The 22,629-nt window shown below is 39.5% G+C and overlaps 2 protein-coding genes across 4 annotated transcripts; one reads left to right on the plus strand and one right to left on the minus strand.

The window, feature by feature from the left end:
• Positions 1-392: 392 nt before the first annotated feature.
• LOC102717727 (ubiquitin-like domain-containing protein CIP73) lies at positions 393-9,942 on the minus strand. 2 transcript variants are annotated; one of them, XM_006657666.3, is made up of 18 exons: positions 9,601-9,942; positions 8,933-9,062; positions 8,640-8,757; positions 7,933-8,031; positions 7,222-7,265; positions 7,042-7,092; positions 6,874-6,942; positions 6,645-6,791; positions 6,497-6,566; positions 6,264-6,412; positions 5,339-5,503; positions 5,185-5,256; positions 4,988-5,102; positions 4,019-4,591; positions 3,626-3,924; positions 1,960-2,562; positions 1,587-1,742; positions 393-1,119 (listed from the first exon to the last, which is right to left on the minus strand). In XM_006657666.3, the coding sequence occupies exons 2-18, from the start codon at positions 9,059-9,061 to the stop codon at positions 1,045-1,047; spliced, it is 2,934 nt and encodes a 977-aa protein (XP_006657729.1). In that variant the 5' UTR covers position 9,062; positions 9,601-9,942; the 3' UTR covers positions 393-1,044. The 2 variants fall into 2 exon arrangements, with proteins under 2 accessions (XP_006657729.1, XP_006657730.1); XM_006657667.3 differs by lacking the exon at positions 7,042-7,092.
• A 7,010-nt stretch (positions 9,943-16,952) lies between these two features.
• LOC102702484 (protein trichome birefringence-like 13) lies at positions 16,953-22,209 on the plus strand. Of its 2 annotated transcripts, none has more exons than XM_040525661.1 (6): positions 16,953-17,393; positions 17,832-18,009; positions 18,403-18,543; positions 19,033-19,153; positions 19,566-19,700; positions 21,546-22,209. In XM_040525661.1, the coding sequence occupies exons 1-6, from the start codon at positions 17,012-17,014 to the stop codon at positions 21,801-21,803; spliced, it is 1,215 nt and encodes a 404-aa protein (XP_040381595.1). In that variant the 5' UTR covers positions 16,953-17,011; the 3' UTR covers positions 21,804-22,209. The 2 variants fall into 2 exon arrangements, with proteins under 2 accessions (XP_040381595.1, XP_040381596.1); XM_040525662.1 differs by lacking the exon at positions 21,546-22,209 and adding an exon at positions 20,706-20,871 and having other exon boundaries at positions 16,976-17,393.
• The last annotated feature ends 420 nt before the right edge of the window (positions 22,210-22,629 follow it).

A 22,629-nucleotide genomic window follows, 5' to 3' on the forward strand; every position in this document is an offset into this window, starting at 1 on the left:
AACCCAATTTCTTCAGCCTCTAGATTTCCTCTGGATTCTTAGTTCATTTTCTAGAATATGTAACTAAAGATTCTCAGAAGCTACGGACCGTTTAAAGCAGCTTTTGACAGAAGCTGCTTTTGAGAAAAGCTGCAGCTAGAAGAAGCTCTCCCAAACAGGCCCATAGTGTTCTGCCCTTTTAGAGCATTCGCAACGGTTCATTTATCCCATCCTCTATCCTAAAAATAGAGATGAAAACTATAAATTGAGCTCCAAGAACGGCTATTCTATCATTTATTTTTAGATATCATCCATATTAGAAAAAAGAACCTTCATATTTAGATGATCTCTTTTCATCCTTCAAAGAGATATAGAGGATGTTATATATGAATGATCTAGTGGAGTACTTAAAAATATGAAGGATAAAATTAGTTTCGATCATCCAGATAAAGATATGGATGACCAAATTTAGATGAGCTGTTGAATATGCTCTTATATCCTAGGATAGGACAGATTCCCTAGCATGCTCCACTATTTACAACTTTGCATACCATGCGCAAGTACATTTTTCACTGTCTTGTTGAGGCCGTAGAGCAGTCCATGGGGTGGATGTTGCTGGGTTAAGCGAGTACCAAAGTGTAGGAAATGATGTTCAGCTCAATCAACTGTTCTCTTTCGTACGTTTCCAAACTAAAATTTGAGCCAATCTGGGATGATCTTCCAATATGAAGAACAAAAACAGCACGTTCACAAACGACTTTAAAACGACCACAGACGCCACAGATAATTCAGAAATTCTCAGCTCTTGATGATAGCTATGTACCACTAACAAAATCCGTAGAACAACTAAAACGGTAGAATGGGTGGGGTAACATTATCTCAAGGCAAAAATTAGAGAGAACAGCACATGTACATCCACGGGGCGCCTAATCATGACCACCAAAACCAAACCCTGGCTTCTGTCCATTTTGAACTTGAAATAAATACTGCAGTGAATACCTGCATGGTTTAACCACCTTGCCTATGCAATCACCTCTATACCACCTTGGATCACCTTCCTGTCCTTCAAGACTGGTTCCTGGTCTGTGATGCCGACTGTATCCTCTGGCGAACTTGTTGAAGCAGAAGTTTCAGGTAGTCCTGAGAAATGGCATTTTGTTGCAGCAGTTTAGGATTAATCAGAGGGAAAACAGGGTAATTCTTCCAGGAGTAATTCTATCATGATTTTGATCTACATTGACAAAAGATCGTATAAGCTAATATCACTTATTGTACCAACAAAATTATCTGTTGTCTTTTTTATCTATCTATATATTACTCCATCCAGTCAAAAATATTTGTCGTTTAGGTTAAGATTTGGTCAAACTTCTGAAATTCTTACAAACAATAGTGTTGAAATAAATTCTTGTATTTCAACCATTTAAGAAATTATTGATGGTCAATCAAATCTTGTCCGAAACGATAAATATTTTTTATAGAGGGAGTATAATGTAATCTCCCCACTGTACGTCCCAAAATAATATCATCCTACCATATCAAATATATGACATCCTATGACAATTATTTGACCTTGTTATATATTTAAGAGCAGCTTTTTGAGAACATACATCTGTAAGTTCTGGATCACTGACAAGCTCCTCGAGCATGTCCTCAATACTCTCATCTTCACCATAAGCCTGAGAAGCAGTTTCAAGGACAGCACTGAAGATATCCCTGGGGGAATTATGTTGCTCAATGTGTTGACAAGCTTGGTGTAGATCAATCTGTGCATGAAAAAAAGATGAATGTTTATGAAATTATCAAAAAGTTAAAACAGCTATTGTTTTCCATTATAAATATAACTCTGAACCCTTTAGATGAAGAACATTTGTCCAGATCACAAATAAACCATATAAACACAAGCCTTATTCCGTAGGCCATTTTACTAAGCAGGAAAAATGCAAATGCAGGCAGTTCTCCTATTCAGCGGGATGACTTTACCTGAGAACTTCCATAATCTGAAGCATCATCCACTCTCATGTCAATGTGCTGGGGCTGCAATCTGGATTGTCCACTATTTGTACCAGCAGAATGGGCCCCAGCTCCACCAAGAACTTGTGATACAACGGGCATCATTTGCTGCATCATTCTAGACAAGTCAAGGCCACCTATACCTCTTCCTGACCCATCCACATTTTGCACTATATTACTCATAGTATCCATCATTGCAGGGCTCTGTGCACACTCTTCCACCATGTTCCTCAAATCACCTGCAGAACCCATGCCTGCTTGCTCTGCTACATTGGACAGCAGATTGCCAAAAACTGGGTTGTTGAGCACATTGGATATCATACTGCCAAAATCAACTTGTCCTTCACCACCCTGTCTTCTTGGAGGCATTCCACCAGAGAACTGTGAGGTAATGGATGGAGGTGGAGAATCTGCAATGCTGCTTCTGTTCACATTACTGTTTTGTGAAGCAAGGGCTTGCAGAACCTGCTGGCCCATTGAAACAGCATCTTGGCTATTGCTGACACGAGAGGAATTAAGGGCTTCACCAGCATCACTGCTACTCCCAGGTGGCTTTGATGTTCTGCTCCGTCTCTGCACCAAAACAGTTTCAACATGTATTAGTGACATACTACTTTTAGTAAAATGGTATGTGTATCCTCTTTCAGATCAAATGTGTACATCCACAGAAATAAAGTGATAAAAACAACCAACTAAACTGCAGCCAACGGTTAGGAATGGATCTATACATGTTAGGTTTCACAATTTTAAACTGAACTCCACAAGAAAATTTTATATCCGTTGGAGGACCCAAACCCACTTATGACTCATGAGTAAAGTTTGTCCCTAGATACACACCCACGGTTGACCCACACATGATAGAAAACAACTGCATAACATAAAACAAATGAACAATCCACTCATAGGGCACATCTATATGACAAAGTAGCATTCAAATAAAGAGCATATATATATGTGTGTGTGTGTGTGTGTGTGTGAGAAGGTGGTAGGCAGATTTAAGCATAGATCATCCTATCCAACCAACTTCACCATTTTAGTTATGCAGAAGCCTGGGATTCACTTCACTTCATCTATATTAGAGTAAATTTCAGAAAACCCCATGTTTGATGGTCAAAGTTACAGAAAACCATGAGAACTATCACTTGTGGCACATAACCAGAGGTCTTATGGTCTAAGGGTTCCATAAAACCCTAGATTATTCAAATCTCAAGTAAATTTAGCATATCTAAAACAATATTTTTTGAAAATAGGGAAATGTAAACTAACTTATATTAAAAAAATCAATAATTAAAGTTTTCATAGACAGTTTATAAGATGAAAACTTTAAGTAATTGCATACTTAACATGTGTAGGGGTCTGGTTTTGTGAAACCTAAGAACCAAAATTCCTGGGGTTATGTGCCATAAGTCATAATACCTGTGATTTTCTTCAATTTTGACCATATTTCTGAAATTTTTATACAGGTATTCATTGGGTCAGGGGAAATTACCGACCGGATTTTAGGTAATTGACTAATGGGTCTCTGATGCCATCTTTGAGCCAATCATGTCAAATTAGCCCACTAAGATATGATGGACAACAAAGTCCACGAAACAGCAGTCTAAGCAATAAACATCAGAAATAAATAACTAATTACCTTAGGCTGCAGACCTCCACCAAGACCTACTGGTTCAGACCTACTACTTGTACTTGGTATAATGGATTGTGAAGATACTCCATCCAATGGCATGTTCTTCTGTGGAGAATTTACAGATGATCTGTTAACAGAACTATCATCTGTACAGGTGGCTGCAATTTGCCCTGCTAAGTTGGCCGATGCTGATTCCCCAGAAGGTTTTCCAACATTATCTGCATGAATCCCTTCCATCTCTGCATGTTTGGTCCTGCTGCCTTCCGATGATGAATTGCGGTCAGATGTATTTGAAGGAGGAATATCTGATTAGAGAAATTAAAACAAACAGGAATCATTAACGGTTCAGTAAATTTTCCATTAGAGAATACTAATACTTTAAAAACAAGGTAAACACACCATATGATTGTGCATTTAGTGAAGTGCGTCCACCATTAATATCTGATAGCTCAGTTTGCAATTGCGTAATTGCTGATGCCACAGACTGAGCATTGTCAGCTCCATTCGTTGTGATGGGGCGAGATCCCTGAACTGTTGTGTTTTGCTCAGATGATGAAACCTGGCTTTGTTGATTCACACTCAATGCATTGGCTATTTGTGCATTTATTTGTGCCACTATAGAAGGAACGCTAGCAACACCACCTACAGAAGCTTGTGGAATAGTGTCTGTTGCATTTGGTTGAGATCCACTGCCCACCGCAGTGTGTGAACCTTGAGAAAGGTTGGATTGATTAGGCACTGCTACTTGACTCCTCACTTGAACAGGCAGGATAACACTCAGGACATGGTTTGGAGCCTCAACCGTGGGCCGTGCAGGAATGGCTGCAATTACTGTCCTTGTTGGCACTCCATGCATTGAGTTAGCTGATGGGTTACCTCCTTGAGTTCTTTCCACATTTTGACGGCCATCATTGACGGTACCCACAGAAGCAGTGGCCATACCAGCTGATGACCCACTTGTCGTAGAATTACCTAGTAAAGGATATTGATTCTCAGTGGAAACTTGGGAGAGACAAAAATGTGAAAAGAAAATGAAATTAAAGGACACCAAGATGACAGTATCCAGGCGTAACTAAACCCTGTGGAAAATCCCATTAATATGTTACAGCTATTATGATCTTTGGGTTGTGATTAGGGTAAATCAGGAGAAAAGGGGACGATATGGAGAAGAACAGACAAATTACCTACTAACAAATAGTGTTATAGTTTATAATGGTAGGCCATAAGGAGTTGGCTTGAATTGCTCAATAAAAATGGGACGCTAAATTGTTCCATAGCCATTTGATTAAGGATTTGAAATGGTAGCTTCATGATTCAGCTGAGCACACCCAAAAGAACCACCGAAGAGTATTTCAAATGTGATCTTACCATGGGTGTTGACACCAGATGAACGAGAAGGGTCAACAATGCCAAAGGTGCCAGAAATTCCACCAAGAACTGGTATGCTGGAAAGTCCAAAAGGGGGAGTATTTTGAAAAGATGGCTGCAGATCAAGAGAATGTGTTCGTGTTATTAAAGTGGCACAACAATCAAAACCACCATGACAAAGCAAATTAGTGTATCACCTGAACCATGATTGGATTTGGTCCTGCAGAGTTTATATAAACAGAAGATCCAGCATTTACAAAAGCATCAGCCTACAGAAATAAGAAGCTTTCAGAAATTAGCACATGTAGAAATCAGTTAAACAACATGATAGAGAATTTAAATTAAGCATACAGGAGATGGCCCCATCCGAAGCATCATCATTGTTCGACCAAGCTCCAAAAGCATTGCACCCAGATGCTGCATTGCTACTCCCAACTGAGCAGATTCATTCTGGATCTGGCTTCGTATAGATGTATCACCAGTGCTAGCATCTCTCTGAATTCGCTGTGCGAGATGCTGAAACAAATATCGGGTTAACAGAGGGTCATGAAAATGTACAAATAGAAGAATCTATCTGTGAATTCAGGGGTTAGCTATTTCACTGTATTCAATCTTGAAGCTGCATCTGTGTATAGTGGCAAATATGCAATTGTTTCAAATGGTTCAAAATTGAAAAGTATGATATTTTGGGGATCCACTTAGACCAGCCACATGTCAATGAACACCAGAAAATAATGAAAAGCAGGCCATGAAGTGTATGGCACTGAAAGGAAAATGTCAGCAGAAATAGGATCAGTCCGCCAAAGAAAAAGCATACAGCGTTTACAAATACTATGTGAATCCTCATATGATATACAAGAATAATGCAGAGCGGTGGTACACTGCACTAAGGCAGGCTTTGTGACCAAGGCAAAACAAGAAACATATTCAGCATGCAACACTTTTGTGTTATTTTTGTAACATGAAGTAGCTAAAAATTTCGCCTAGTAGTGCTTATACAGCCTAATCATTTATATTGTAACAAGTTGTATCAGCCATTCCATGAATTCTGTTGGTTTAGCTCTCCATAGATTTGCCTCAAATAAGAACTGAGAAAGTAATGAACTGGCAACATACTAGTATTCAAAGAGAATTGTTTTGCAGGCTAGAAAGAAGGAAAAACCATCATGAAATGAAATAAAATATTAACTGAGGATAAACTATACATCAATGTATCACAATAAAGAGTGAACCTGCTAAAAAGAACTGAATATAACTACCAGAGAAGTTAACGTACTGAAAGAGAAGAAGAAGCACTGCCACCAAGAAGTTGTTGAGCTCTTTCAATGACTGACACCAGAACCTCAGGACTTGGAAATCTTTGACTTAGATAAGCATCATCTGATCTTGGTGGTTGCTCGGTATTTGAATCAACAGATGGAGTACCTGAATTTTGAACACTAAAATGAATGTGATGGTCTTTTATGACACATAAAGAACTTAAAAATTACAAAATGAATAAAAAAATACCGTTATTCTGTAATACTTGGTCCATGCGGTTGATATACTCCAAAAGAGTTGTCAGAGAATCAGGAATAACCTGTCAACAGTGCTAAAAATTATAATGGTGATGTATACATCGCAAAACACCAAAGAAAAAAGGTACAGATTATTTAACCATGTTGCGAGGAATTGAGCCTGCTGGTTGTAGTTGTGATACTTGGATTTGATGATTCAGAATTGAAAACCCTGGTTGTGCATGGTTCCCTGGTTGAGTTCTTACATTGATATTATTGGCCCCTTCCGGTGCAGTGCCTAAAGGTACCTAGTTAAGTAAACATATAGAAATCAAATACAATGTTGTCTCAGGTACTCTAATCAGACCTAAAGAAGAAACATCTTATTACCGAAAATGTAGCGTTTGTCATGCCACCAGGCATCGCAAGACCTATGGAACCAAGAATATCCCGGACACTCTGCAGATAAACAGAAGGGAGGAAATTACATCAATGGACAAGTGAGGCATCTGGTCCCCATTTTGACAAATGCATAGAACACTAGAACAAAGCATATACCCTAGCCAGGTCATCTATCATCCCCTCAGAATGCATAGCCTCTATAATTTCCTAGAAGGGAGTAAATAAAAAAGAATTCAACGAAAAACTGAAGTCAACCTGTAGTTGTTGCTAAGATCTAAGCAGATTAGTCAATTTTCAAATAGATGCATACAAGACAAAACAATATTAGAAGCATACCCTGGAGATATCTCCTAACAGTCCTCCATTTCCAGCAACATTAACTGTACCATCATCAAAAATGTAAAAGGCTTATCAGTCCCATACTCAGCATATTGCTGTAAAATATAACCTAAAATCAGGTACTGAGGAAAAAAAATCTGGTAGTACATAGGGCAGTTCCAGTCCATGCCTCCTGAAACCCAAGTTCATTGCCAGGCAATATAACCCAAGCTGATTTGCAATATGCTATCGGTAGACTCATTAAAGCTAGAATCACACTAATGCTTACACAGATACATTTAAACAATGGTGACTCATAGCTCACAAATTAAATAAAAAGGTAAAGCAAAGGACTCTTCAATCCTTCATCCTATCAACCTGAATGCATGCCTAGCTACTTTTTACAATAATAATAAAGGTAAAGCAAAGGACTCTTCAATCCTTCATCCTATCAACCTGAATGCATGCCTAGCTACTTTTTACAATAATAACTAGCAATAACACTTTTTCAGCCCTTCAAACGATATATACTACTTATCTCAGAATGATCTTGACACATGCCACAGTTTGTTTACCTTATAAACTGGGCACATGAAAAATGGTATTCAACAGTAAAAGTGCACAATTACTGTTTAAGATACTAGGCTTTGAGAACCAATAGATCATTGTCATTCAGGTGCATTAAATATTGATGGTATAATCTTCAAAGCAATCGCCAACTTAACTTACCATTAGCATGGGCGTTTTCATCAGGAGCTCCAGAAGAATGTTGGCCTTCAGCAGCTGCACGCCGAGCAACCAAATGCAATGTGTACCCGTCTTCCAGATCTTGAGGTTGTCAAGGATATAGCTATCACAACTGTTATGTCTACAAAAGAAATATCATAAAAAACTAGAAAACAATAGATTATATCCTGTGGTGATGAGAATCATTAATCAAACAAACCCCTCATCAGTCATCACCACCATGGGATCTAGAAAAATCAACCAACGATGCTGTTATGTACTTGTGTTCAAGTGTTCAACCGCAGAACCGCCTCAAACTAACAAATATAACCAAGCCCTGTAATGATTTGAGGTTCTAGTCCATATTTGCAAAGAATTAATGCTTAGATATTTCAATTTGACATTGTACTACTTTGTTTGTCTGATTGCAAGGCTATTATGAAATCATTACCAAATCAGGCAGCCTGTGTTCTAACAAAAGCATCAGGCGCTGAAATCTTCTCGCAGTAATGAAATCACCACTACTTACCCAAAGAAATATGTATCTTAACAGCTTGTGTGTAACTAAGCAACTAAAGAAGGGAAACAAAATGCATGTAAAATAATATATATAGCTCAAGTTGTCAACATTAACAAGCGAAGTGAGATATAGATGGTTTGAGCATACTTTAAACATTGAAAAGAAAAGCACAAAGGGAAAAAAAGGATACGATATTCTGACAGTAGGTGATCATCCTTTAGGACTCTTCCTCTAAAAATCAACCGTTGCTGGTCCACAGGAATGCCAGCTGCCTCTACAATCTTCTCTTTAAGGGCCAGAACAGATGCCTAAAAGTTTCAGTGATTAGCTTGTCTCAAAATAAGCACATGGGAGAATTCATCTTGTAATTCTAAATACAACTGACAGTATGCAGGTAATGGACATTTTATAGCATTTCTAGCTCTAAAGTCAACAGCAGAGAGACATGAAACCAAACAGTCAAGTGGGGCAAAGCATAGTTACATTCTTCTGAACAGAGAGTTTATGAACTTGCGAATCCAGGGTTTTGATGTTGATCTCAATGGTAGACTCCGAATCATCACCAGCTTTTACTGTTGAACTGCTGGCGCCGTTAGAAGCATCATCCGACATACTACACAAAGAGGAACGAAATAGTCAGATGTCGCATAAGCCACAGACCGTATAAACGCAACAACGATGCCGCCTACGTATGTTCAGAGTTCTTCATAGGCAACTCACTCCACACCTCTAAGATTACAGAACCCGATAACCCACACTGAGATCCTAAAGGAGTTCCAGTAGACGTAAGTTCTCACATGCATCTACAAAGAAACTGGCACCGATTTCTGGCTTAACATTATAGAGCATTCAATAGTTCTAAGAATCCATCAAACATATAATAGAAGATGGAGATCCTAATTGTTCCCTCCTCTGAGAACATGATGCATATAGCAAACAAGCAGTACATCAAGATTATGGCAGCTTATACTGGCTAGGACCGAACTCCAAAATGAGAACTTTGCGAGAAGTTACAGCCTCACAATCGCATCCCTTCCCCCCTTAGTCCCGAAATGCTTCCGTCACACTGAATCAAAACCGGCCATTGTTCTTTCCCAATAGAACGAGCCCTGAATTCCCGAACCAAAAAAACGCGGAGGATCGAGCCATACGTGGAATCTGGAGAGAGGGTCCGAGCCGCGGAGGAGGCCAAGGCGGAGTCGGCTGGCAACCCCGACGACCCCGGTCCACGCAGCTGGAGGGGGAGCAGCCGAGCAGGGCGGAGGGGGGACTAGGGTTGCTGCTGCTGGGTCGGCTAAGCTAGCGAGATGGCCAGCTGCGGCACGAACCACGCGAGCGAGAGGGGCGGCGATCGGATCGGGGGAGGCGGGCCGCGCGGCGGTTGCTCCGGCCCGGAGGGGGGGAGAAAAATTTTTTTCTTTCTTTCCTCGGTGGTTGCGATTTTTTTTTAGGGTTGCGAGTTGCGAGAGAGGAGGGGCGCAGCGAAAGAAGTGGAGTAAAGACGAGGGAGGGGCACATGTCCGGGCTGTTCCGGAAAGTTCCACGGCTGCTTCGCCTTTGGGGAAGAAGAAGAAGAATCGTGATGAATTTTTTTATTTTTTAAACATTTTAAATAAATAATTTTATTACTAAATTTAGGAGAAAAATATTTTCACCGTATGAACATTTTGGCTGCGCCAGTGTTGGTGGCAGACACGCTAAATACTCTACGTGACAACGTTATCTTGTCACGTCAATATTGTTAACGTGACCAAAAGGTTCATATAGCGAAATTATTTTTCTCCGAGATTTAGTAATAAAATTATTTATTAAAAAAACTGAAGCGTGATACGGAGTACTTGCCTTGCTCGTCACTCTTAGCAAATTATACCGCTTTCCTTTCTTGTTTCTACTGTATATAATGTATTATAGTTGTATCAAATTTAGATCATTTAAGACATATCCCCTATATGTTTTAATAAATAATGTTGTTGAATTGTAAGGGTACGCTTAACCATTTGTTTTGATTAATGTTGTTTAATTATAAGGGTACACTTAACCATTTATTTTGTTTAACATGTTTATATAAGTATGTAAAGATGTAAGTTTAATTGAAATACATATAATTATAGATCCAACCACAAAAAATAAATGGTAATCATGTAATCTCTTCAAAGCAGACGAGCGAATAAATATGCGTCGAAAAGTTAACGACGTCACTTATTACAACATGAAAAAAATACTATGAACAAGAAATAAGCAACAATATCCGTTAAAGTGGTTATAGTGCACAAAAGTTTTAAGCAGGTATACATTGCTAGTCATGTACACTTTTGTCTCCTAACGTCTCTATAGTGTGTAGGTGAGTTACATGTATGCACACCTTTTATCTTCTAATGTCTCCATAGTCTCTATAGTGGGTAAAAAAGGTGAGTTATGTGTGAACGATCGTCATTTGTTACACCTATGTCGCAACAACAATAATTAAGTTAAACACATGTGCTTTTTTTCGCTATGCAAGGAACGAGTTTTTTATAAGAAAATTTTGTTTTGAAAATGGCAAAACAAAAACTTCCAATAACAACAATTTTCGATAAAAAAAAAACATCGACCATATTCACATACTTTTGCTGATGTTAAGAAATCACTTGGAAAATTTTAAAAAAAACCATGTCTACTGAAGTGATTTGCTTGTGACCCTGTAGTGGTTTGCCTGTCCCATGCAAGACTTTCGAGAGTGGCGCTAAATGGGACACATCAAAAAACACGTGCATTGAGTTATCGAGAAGTATTTGTGTCATATTACTCTTGAATGCTTATACCATTTTTAGCTAGAAGTTATACAAATAAGTTACTCTCTATACATATATCAGGTAGAGAGGTAACCATTTGCTTATAGTTAGGCTGCGTTCATCTAGAGGTAGGATATCCGGTACAGAAAATATAGTAAGAGATTAGTACATTATTAATTAGCTATTAGTTATAAAAGATTGTAAAATAGATTAATATGATTTTAAAACAATTTTTCTATAGAAATTTTTTTAAAAAATACACCGTTTAGCAGTTGGGGAAATATGTGTGTGAAAAACAAGGGAATCTGGGTTATTAATATGGTGCGAAGAACGCGGACTTAGAAGGGAAGAAGTCCTAGCAGAAATGATACGTTGGTTGTTTAATTCATAAAGAAAGAAAATATTGATGTTGAGGTTGACTACGGCATTCGGTACAAGAAGAGACTAAGGGTTTGTTTGGGGAGCTTTATATTCTGAGAAACAGTTGCTTGGTAGCTTCTAAGAATCTGAAAAAATTACTAAACCCAGCTTCTCTAGTTTCTGAATTCTTAGTTCATTTTTCAGAATCTGTAACTACAGATTCTTAGAAGTAGTGAAGATTCTTAGAAGCTGTGAACTATTTCGAGTAGCTTTTGGGAAAAACTATAGCTAAGAGAAACTCTCCCAAACAGGCCCTAAACTATAGGTACCAAATCTACTACTGGGCTGGCTACTCTCTTGTCTAATGTGAGTGCCCTTTCAAATTGCTATGTTTTTTAGAAAAACTTTATATACATATTTCTAAAAAACAAATAAATATGATTTTTAATTGTATCTTAATGCTTACCTATTCATTTTCTAATATCTTGTCCTACATGCCATGGAAAATTTCAGCCAAATCACCTTGCCAAACCGTGCCTAAGCTGGAGATGAGGAAAGGACAATATAGATAAACAACCTCATATTTTCGCTTTTTTATGTTTACTAGTTACATGTCCGTGCTTCGCAAGAGTGCTATATTTGTTCGCATGGAAATAATTGTTTCAAATTAAGCACAAATTTCAATACTCGTTTTCTGAAAACTCAATTATGTACGGTTTTTGCCGATACTTGTTTTAGTTGGCTTTGTCTGGATGAGAGCAGATAAGCAAAGTTCATGTCAAAATGGTGTAAATTATGAATTATCATTTTCTCTCACAAGATCAACAGAAATTTGTCTGCCCCTATCCGACGTCTCCATATACAACTGTTGTTGGCTATGCAAAAAATCTCTACAGAGACCTAGAAAAATACCAACCGAGATTTCTGAAGACATAGAACCGATCAAGAGCAAGAACGAGAGTAGAGGGGCTTATTACTGCCAACTCTAGACACTAAGCTAGCACATCTAATGGTTGTTTCTGACACTAAGCTCTATGCTTAATCCTCTCATGAAGCAACAGTAAAAAAGTTCTTGGTGAGCCCATTCCTGCAGTTAAAAGGACCAGAGAATGCACCCATATATTAATTTGCATCTACTAAAAATGGGATGGCAAGGAGCCATGAGGGAAAAAATGATTGCTAGTAGTAAAAGATTTGGCATGAGATTCTTGAGCAAGATTTCGATTCTCCCAAGCGACTCGAACCTACGATTGTTTGCTAGCTTTGCTGAACCAGACTACCATGCTTTCATGTCCATTCAATCATTCAAAATCTCTAAACATGCTTGCGCAAAATCACTAAATTTCCAGCCCAAAAAATTCTCCTCTTAACGGAAGGGCATTGTGTTATGGTACCTTCTAGTAGGAAGGGTAGGGTAGTGTACTAAAATTTAAATATAGCAATATATTTTATAAGTATATTAAACATTTTATTTAAAACTTTGATAAGATATATTTAACAATTCATCTATTTTACATGAAATCTTATACACAAATTTATTTTAATATTTTATATTTTAGTTTCAATTTTATCCCTATAAAATTTCTACTACATTACTATCAGCATAGTATAAGAAAATCAGATCTGTTGGATCCAAAGTAATGAATAGCTCACAATTATAGAAGGGTACCTTAAAAACACCTAAATCACATGAGTACATGTCCTGCTTACGACTTGATGCACCTTCTTGCCGTTGTAGCCGCCACACCGTCGTCGTCATGGTCGTTGCGAAGAGTGTCGTCCTCGCCACCTTTGTCATGCCTGTCCTGGTCGACCCCGGTAGCACTAGCAACACCGCGACTGTTGTCATAGCCGCACCATCGTTGTTGTCATCTCCACCACGAACCCGATCTCAATCCCCCTACCATGGCGGTCGCCTTCTCCTCGTGGCGGACGCTACACCCTCCACCACCACCTCCTCCCCCTCCCTTCCGGCGCACGGCAACAGTGGAGTTGGCAGACGATGGTGGCGATGGCGGCTAACTACAACGGTGTAAAGCCAGGGCGACAGAGAAGCGGTGGCGGCGGTGGAGGCAGTGAAGAAGGAGGCGGTGGACGACTATGGCAGTTGCGAATGACGGTGGAGGTGACGGATGACAACAACTGGGGTGGTTCGTGCGTGGGTGCTTGGGCGGTGGGTGCATCCGTGCGTGCATGCTTTTTATTGTTTTCATTTTTCTTTTTTCTTTAGGTGCATGGGTGAGCTTTTTTCCGTGCGACGTGGGAGGAGCGATGGATGGAAGGGACAAAACTCTCCCTTTAAACTAGTAAAGATAAGCCAAAATTTAAATTTTCAACCTTAAATTTACAATTGGCTTTGATGTTTTTCATAGTAATTTAGTTTTAGTTTTTGAATTTAGTTCGCTAAAAACACGTATATAAAAGTTTTATTTGTAGTATTTGAATTTTATTGTTAATTTGTACTAATTACAATAGGATATAGAATGATTAACTTATATTATTATTTATTAGTAATTTAATATGCTCATCCCTGTTACTGGCGGACTCTGCTACGGCACTGATGGTAACAATCATGGGCCCGACCCATCAACGGTTGTATCTATTGTGATCCGATTAAGGGTGTGTTTGATTACCCACACAGAGGATGGCTAGCACCCAGGGTGCATGCAACCATTGTTTGGTTGCTCACACGACCTTCAACGCGTGACTTCACGCATGCAAAATGCCACTCGAATCAAGCTTTGCCTCATCTTGGCTGAGCTTGTGCAGTCATAAGGGTGAGCGGGTGTAGCCCGGGGTTGCCCAGCTAGTGACGGATTAGCCAACGAGGTTAGAGTAGTCTAAAGTCTGAACAACCTAGATAAATTTTCAGTCCCCTTCTATTGATCTTTACCATAAAATTTTAGGAATCAATGCTATAATTTTTTAGGAGGATTTTAATGAAGGTTCCCCTGGCTTTAACGGGTTTAACATAAATTAGAGCCCCGCGACTCCTACATTAGATCCGCTCCTGTGCCTAGTTACGAGAGGGAGAGAGGGGTCACGCACCCCATCAACTCTCTCTCCCTATTTGCTCGCTCATCGCCCCTATACCCATCGTCGATGTCATCATCTTCTAGATGAGCCCCTTGCCGGTGGAGCCATTTCCCTCTTCTTCCATGGCAGTAGCGGGCATACATGACCTCACGACCACCCGATCTGCCGGTGGGAGCTTAGTTCCACCAACGGCGACCTCCCCTCCACAAGGTCTTGCCACCCAGGAGGAAGAACTTGCAGAGGACGACCGATCTAGAAGCTTTGAGGGGCGTTGTCGTCACCGTCATCGGTGCTAGGATTCTCTTCTCCTCACCGCCATCGACGCCGCCGCCGGTGCCGTCTTCCTCGTGAGCTATCGTCTCCTTCCTTTTAGCCATCAAAATGTCTAGATCCTACAGTCTTTCGGTGGCCACCTGACCTGATCCAGTAGGGACGAGCACTGGCGACGGCAGGAATTACGCACACGGAGAGATCGGGAGAGCAGCAGTCCACGTATCGTACGGGTAATTGGGAGCAGCATCTTTTGGTGGCCGCCTGTTCCCCAGTTTGTACTTTTTTTTTCCTAGAGACGACGTTAATACTACACTGTTCAACCCTGCTAATTTCTTCTAGTATCGTGCCTTTTTTTTTGTTGCGATGGATTTGTTTTTATCAAGCCTGATTTTGATGACGTGGCTTTTACCTTTAGCACGTGCTGATTCAGGATGAATTTTTTATATACTCTTCATAACGCAAGATGTTTAACTTTTTTTAATGTTTGATCATTTGTCTTATTCAAAAAATTACGGAAAATATCATTTATTTTGTCTGTGACTTACTGTATTATCGAAAGAATTTTAAGCATAACTTATCATTTTTTATATTTATACAAATTTTTTGAATAAGACAAATGATCAAACGTTACAACCAAATAAGTCAAACATCTTACATTATAAAACGTAGGTAGTACTTACTATATAGTTAATCTTACCCTATCAAATAAAGAGGTAACCACACCAAAGTCCGCTAGCAATATACTCGTGCTAACGCACTGTATTATAATATTTATATTCATACATTATTTAATTATATGTTAGTTAAATTATTTTTTGTAAAATCGGTCTAATTGTACTTTAATTTGACTCCAGTCATATATCAAATATACTTGTGCTAATGAACGGTGACATTTGATGATGAAAATAAATCAATTGAAAGAAAGTTTATGTTTCGGACATTGCACAATTTTATCTATCATAGTCATATTCAATCAAAAGAATTTCATGACCATATGTGTATCATCCACTATGTTATTAAGGCATAGTCATATTCAATCAAAAGAATTTCATGGTCATATGTATATCATCCACTATGTTATTAAGGCATGTATATACTAAAGATGAACTAAATATAAATCTTTTGAATATGTGAGTATGACTCTTTAATACAACGCAATTGTGATCTACTTCTTTGGTAAACGAAAAACTTAATCATAAATATTCATCGTATGTAATTCAAAAATCCAATTTTGTGTACAATGATTAATCTTATAAATTTCTAAACTCAACAAGTCACAACTTCATTACTTTTGATAATTATAGGAATATACACACAATATATATCATAATTATATGAGCTATATATATGAAATATATATATTTATATTTTATATGAAGTTTATAATATATAGAGAATTTGTCTATGCATGACAGTGAGGGAGGTAAAGTCGATCTGAGTCATTCGATTGATATAGATAATTCTAGATGGTTGGATTTGTATTGTGAGACAATTAGTCATGAGTCATACCAGTTAGTACACTGTATGGTAGATTCAACGAACCAAACAAAATCTTCTACATATTATATTCCCGATACAACCAACCTAACATCATTTACCCATCTAGGTTCATCCAATAGATCAACCAAACAATTGCATGCATATTTTCTTAACCAGGCCAAACCCAGCTAGGATGAGAGAGATGGACCAGTCTAAATATATAAGAGCAACCAAACACGTCCTAAATGGCTGACTCACGCATGATGCCTATTATGGTGGGCCTATCGAGTAGGCTCTCTCGATTACGGACTCTACAATTACATAATAAAATAAGTTCATTTAAGATCCATTAACTTGACAACGAGTTTGATTTTCATTCTTAAACCGAAATAGCATGGAGGTAGAGTCAAAAACCAGCTTTTGATTGGAGGACGAAAATCGAAGTTCTTGACAAGGTAAGGGACCTGAGATGAACTTATTGGATCACTGCCATTATCCTGGGCCTAGCCCATCACTAACACGGGCCGAGACTTTCCCCTCTCTCTCTCTCGTAGAGATCGTCGATTCGTCACCGGCTCGCCTCACTCCACTACCGCTTCGCCGGAGATCCCCACGCCTCGTCCCTCCCAGCGGCCCACCCCGCATGCCGCCTGCGAGGAGCCTACACGCCGGAGTGCGGCGGCGCGGCGCGATCCTCATCCTTCTCTTCCCGCTGCTTCTCCTGCTGCTGCACCTGGTCTCCTCGCCCGCCCGCTCCCCGCCCGGGCCCTTCCCCGGCACCGGCGGCGGGGAGCCCCAGCGGCGGGCCTGCGACTACGCCTCCGGGGAGTGGGTGCCCGACGACGCCTCTTCCGGCGCGAGGTACGGCCATACGTGCGGGGAGATCTTCAAGGGGTGGAACTGCGTCGCCAACGGGAAGCGTAACGGCGAGGAGCTGCTCCGCTGGCGGTGGAGGCCCCGCGGGTGCGAGCTCCCCAGGCTCGACCCGCTTCGGTTCCTGGAACGCCACAGGAACACCAGCATTGGTTCGTGCTCGTGCTCGTTCCCGTTTCGTGTTTGTTAGTGCGCGCGGTTAGTGTAGCGCTGTAACCTACACGAGCTAGATGCAGCTCATTCTGTAGTGAGGGATGTTTGACGTTGTTGACGAAGGCATGTGCATAGAGTGTGGCAACGCGCATTGTGCTTACGGCTTAGTTGCCGGAAAGCTCAACACGGAAGGAATTTGATCTCTGCTTGCTTAATTTGCAATTGAATGTGTATTGCAACGTTTAAATTGTATGGTCAAAGATGTAGGAGCAAGGTTATGGCTGCAATTTTTTAGTTTGATTATGTGGGGGAAAGCATTATAGTCGTTAAGGTTGTTTCTGTATCATTCATGATCATAGTTGGATGAGAAGTCTAAATTTTGCTGGCCATTGATCTCGACTTGCCGTTCATGATTTATGTTCAATGGTTTGTTGCAGGATTTGTGGGCGATTCATTGAACCGGAATATGTTTGTCTCATTGGTTTGCATGCTTAGGGGGGCAAGTCGGGAGGTTCGCAAGTGGCGTCCTGCGGGAGCAGACCGGGGTTTCACATTCCTGAACTATAACCTCACCCTGGCATACCACAGGACTAATCTTTTGGTACGCTATGGTAGGTAAGAGGTGGCATTTGAGTAATACCAAATTACCGTTCTTTGGACGTATGTTGTAATCCTTTTACAGCATGCAATTCTCATCTGTCTTACTACTGACTAGGTCCATTTCTGTTGCCAAATTGTACATACTTATTCTGCAGCTTGAGGCATTGCTTTCAGTTTTGTGCTGCAGTTGTAACTTACTACTTACTAGTATTGGAACGCTTACCATTGATAATTTTCTCGTACCAGTTCAGTAATAGTTGTCTTTACATTTTATTTTTTTTAATATAGCAGGCTCTGCTGTTTTCTTAATGTTTTTTTACTACATCCTATTTTGTTTCATAGGCTTTTCCTTCCTGAGGCTGTCACACATATATTTGTTTTTGATTGCTCAAAGTTGTGACATCTTAGGTGGTCAGCCAATCCAAATGGGGGTCCCCTAGAATCTCTTGGATACAAGCAAGGCTACAGAGTTGATGTTGATATTCCTGAACAAACATGGGCAAAGGCTCCAAGCTTCCATGATGTTATTATTTTCAACACAGGGCATTGGTACGTGAACATCAATCATAAGACAGATACCAATTTTTTTTTCAATTAGATGCCCAGTCATGTAGCTCCTGATCCATGAATGTTGGTTCTGGATATCATGTTTAAAACTTAACGAGATAACAGTAGAATGATATTACATTACCCTTCCGTCTAAGTACTGTAGTTGCATACTTGCATTATTTGCCTTCTCCCTCAAACCTCAGGCATCTAACTACTATCCACCAATCAACTTTTCTGTTGCTATTGATCTGATATATTAACTACCTTTTGGCTGGATATATAGTAATTTAGTAAGAATTATGCATGCTATTTTATGGTTGCTTTGGTAAATTAGCTTTTATGCGGAGCTAGACATATCTATTGATCTATGCATTTTGCCACATGACTAGGACCAAGTTGTTAAGCTATCTCCTGATTTCCTGATTCTAGTTTATTTTAATGCACATATATTTTATCTTACTGGGCTTCATACTATTGTACTTTATACAGGTGGTGGGCCCCTTCAAAATTTGATCCAGTACAGTCACCAATGCTATTCTTTGAGAAAGGGATTCCAGTTTTACCTCCTTTACTGCCACCTGCAGGACTGGATTTGGCTCTTAAACACATGGTATGCTTGTGGCTGTGGTTGTGTTCTTTTGGGAAAAAAATCATGTTCTTTTCAAGATAACGCATAACTATGAAGTATTTTTGATCCTTTTGGGTAAATTACATACTGAAATTATTTGCTGAGCACAGAATGGATGGTATTTTATTTTTTGTGAAATGCTATGTTATCAATGGGCAAGCTTAAATATTAGCCATGTCTTGATGATTGGTAGATATTGTACTTCAAATAGTAAGTTCAATTTGTTCTTGTTACCTTTTCCTTCAGAATATTATGCCATCTTGTAAATTTATTTTGTTGTCTGGCTGCGGTAGGCTGTGTATGGACCCAAGGAGAACATTACTAACTTCCTTTTTTCAATTTTCATGCCACTCGACCCATCTTTCTTATTCTATGGATAAACAATTTTCATCAGATAATATTTGTGAACAAAGCAATGAGACCCAATGGGGTGAAATTCTTCCGCACTCAATCCCCTAGACATTTTGAAGGTGGTGACTGGAATGAAGGTGGATCTTGTCAACGTGACAAACCCTTATCAGCAGAAGAGGTACTAAAACTAAAGTACACTAAATACTTCAATTTCTTGTTGTTACCTTTTATTTTGACATTATGTATATGATATTAAACGGGATCTCTACGGAGTAGTTCCTCTTACTATGTTCAAGTGTTCTTAGGGTTGTCTTAATATTCAAATAGTGTTAAGCTGCCACAACCTGAGGACCACTGCCAGGAGGATAGCTGAATGGTGGGGACGAGGGGAATTAGATTGTGGAGAAGAACACCTGGGGAGGGATTAGATTAATCTGATTCTCATTCTCTGCTGAACTCAAATGAATACAATCCTATCCCTTATATAGAGATGGTGAGACTTAACACTAATCTTATCCCCAACAAACGCCAGTGCCACAGTACCGTGGGGCACTGTTCATCTGCAAGTAATTGGGCTTGTGGGCCTCAGCCTCTCAGCTCAATGCCCAAGCAGTATGCGTTTTTTTTAATCCTAACATGTTATGGTCAGCTTAACATTCTGGCTATTTGTGTTAAGGCCAATAAGCTAAGTTATTGCATGAACCACTGCAGCTAGGGCATGGAAGACTACATATCTGAATCAATGGCAGCATCTATTTTACCTTAAACATTTTCCTGTTTGCAGTTTCCCCAAACCCATTTTGACCCACTGACAATCAACAGTTCAGCATTCGTTGACAATTAAAGAGTTGCACTTTTCACAATTTATCCTCAGTGGACATCAATCTCTGCAATAAGCCCAACAAATCCATCAGGGTATAGTAGTATATCATAAACGTGCACTAGCTGATAGTCAATGGATTTTGTTTACCCGTGTGGGGATATCATTCTTCTGCTGAACTGGCGTTTGTTTCTGAAGATGATTGAATGACTAAGGCATAGTTTGGTTTGTCGATTCTGGTCTCTTGGAATGGGAAGCAAGGTGGGTTGAAATATTTCTTTGTTTAGTAATGTGGTACTGGGGTTGGGAACTGAGGTTGGATTAGGATTGGAAAATCTACAGTGCAGACTTGGTTATTATCAGGAAAAGTGGGTGGCGCCAGGGGGTTGACAACGTTGAAGCGATGGTCCACAACAACTATGGGGCTTGATAAGGACAATAACTTGCATGCTGCTGGGCTCAACCGTTGTCATCATCAGAGCTGCTGTGGATGGAGCTTGCTCCCAGGGCCCAGCATCTCCAGCAGCCAAGAAGGCATGATCACCGTTGAGCCCACAACTCCAATAGAATTTGTTTTTCTCTGTTTTTTCCTCTCATTTCCTTTTTCATGGAATGTTCTAGAGTCTCAACCCATCACACCAATCTCAATCCATTGCATTCTAAACAAACGAGAAAATCTAACAAATATCATTGACAAATACTTAATTCTAAGAAATGCCATCGACAAGTATGAGTTATATAAAATGCCATCGTACAAACGAATTTCTTTAAGAAATGCTATTGCCGTTAGGGTTATGTCAATATTTTTCCGTTAAGTTTTATAGTATAAACAATGTATTTAACGGTAGAAATGGACGGAACCCTAACAACAATGTCATTTCTCAGACAAATTCGTTTACACAATGACATTTCATAGAACTCGCATTCGTCAATAACATTTCTTAGACTTAGACATTTGTCAATGGTATTTTTTAGATTTTCTCCCAAGGATAGGTTAAAATCTCATATCCCATTATAAAGTCCACCTCCACCATATTCTTTTTCCAATCCTAACATGCATCCAAACATCACCTAATTGTTTCGGTATTGCAGTCACATTATTCTTTTTGCTTGCTCCAAAACACCAGCTATAGAGGTTTGAGAACTTGATCCTCCTTGGACCTGCAAACTTTATATTAATACCTTGAGCTCAAATTTATTCAGGTTGAAGAACTTTTCTCCTTGGGCAACAATGGCACAAACATAGAAGCACGCTTGGTAAACCAGCACTTGATGAGTGCTCTTGAAAAGTCTACTTTCAAAGTTCTGAATATCACTCACATGAGTGAATTCAGAGCTGATGCTCATCCTTCAACAACCGGTGGGAAGAAGCATGATGATTGCATGCATTGGTGTTTGCCAGGACCAACAGATACATGGAACGATTTGCTAGCAGCAAATCTATTGGCAGTTGCGAGTTAGTTTGACAAAACTGGAGACCTTTGCTTGAGAAATTCTCCCGAGATTTTTTGGGGTTACGAATGTGATGCAGCATGAAGCATCAATTCGCGGCACGGCATTGTTTTGATCAAAGCTTATTCACAGCAGCTTTGTGCATATAGGCGTTAAGAGTATTGATTATGCTTAAACTGTATTTTGACCATGTAAAGTTAACTTCATTTTTTTCTCTCTTTGTGTTTTTGGGTGTGGGTGAGGGTTTATGGTTTTATACTTCTGCTCAAATTTGTCCGAGTGCTAGAGTAGGTTACAGTGATCCTGTCTATTTGAAGCCTTCCCGTTTGCAGTAGCAGATTCAAAAGAGTGATGAAAACTTGTGAGATCCTCATGACCATACAAATTTAAAATATATATTGGCATTTGGTTGATTTCTGACCTAGTTGATCTAAGTATACCTTATCATCATATTCCTTTTTCCAATCCATACCGACGACCAACATCTGCCTGGATTATCTTATCATCCAATCATTTGTAAGAGCAAATTATTAAAAAAATAATGTCCTGTGACCATGTATTTTTATGAACCGATTGCATCGTTGCATGTTTGCCCCCTCGACATGCGAAGCACAAATATGCCTAAGCCTAATCTGGTTGACCGCCTACGTATTCAAACACCTCTCAATGCACGCGTGTACCCGCGCAAACACTTTGACACCAACTTTAAATCTGACCGCCAAAATCAGCAGCAATTCAATAACTCATATTCCCCTACGTGCAAACCAATTACGAATTAATTAACTAAACTAATTACAACAATAATCCCATCATGTGTTGCTCTCTTCACGTCGTC

This window comes from Oryza brachyantha, chromosome 7 (assembly GCF_000231095.2).
Source record: "Oryza brachyantha chromosome 7, ObraRS2, whole genome shotgun sequence".
NCBI classification, from domain to species: domain Eukaryota; kingdom Viridiplantae; phylum Streptophyta; class Magnoliopsida; order Poales; family Poaceae; genus Oryza; species Oryza brachyantha.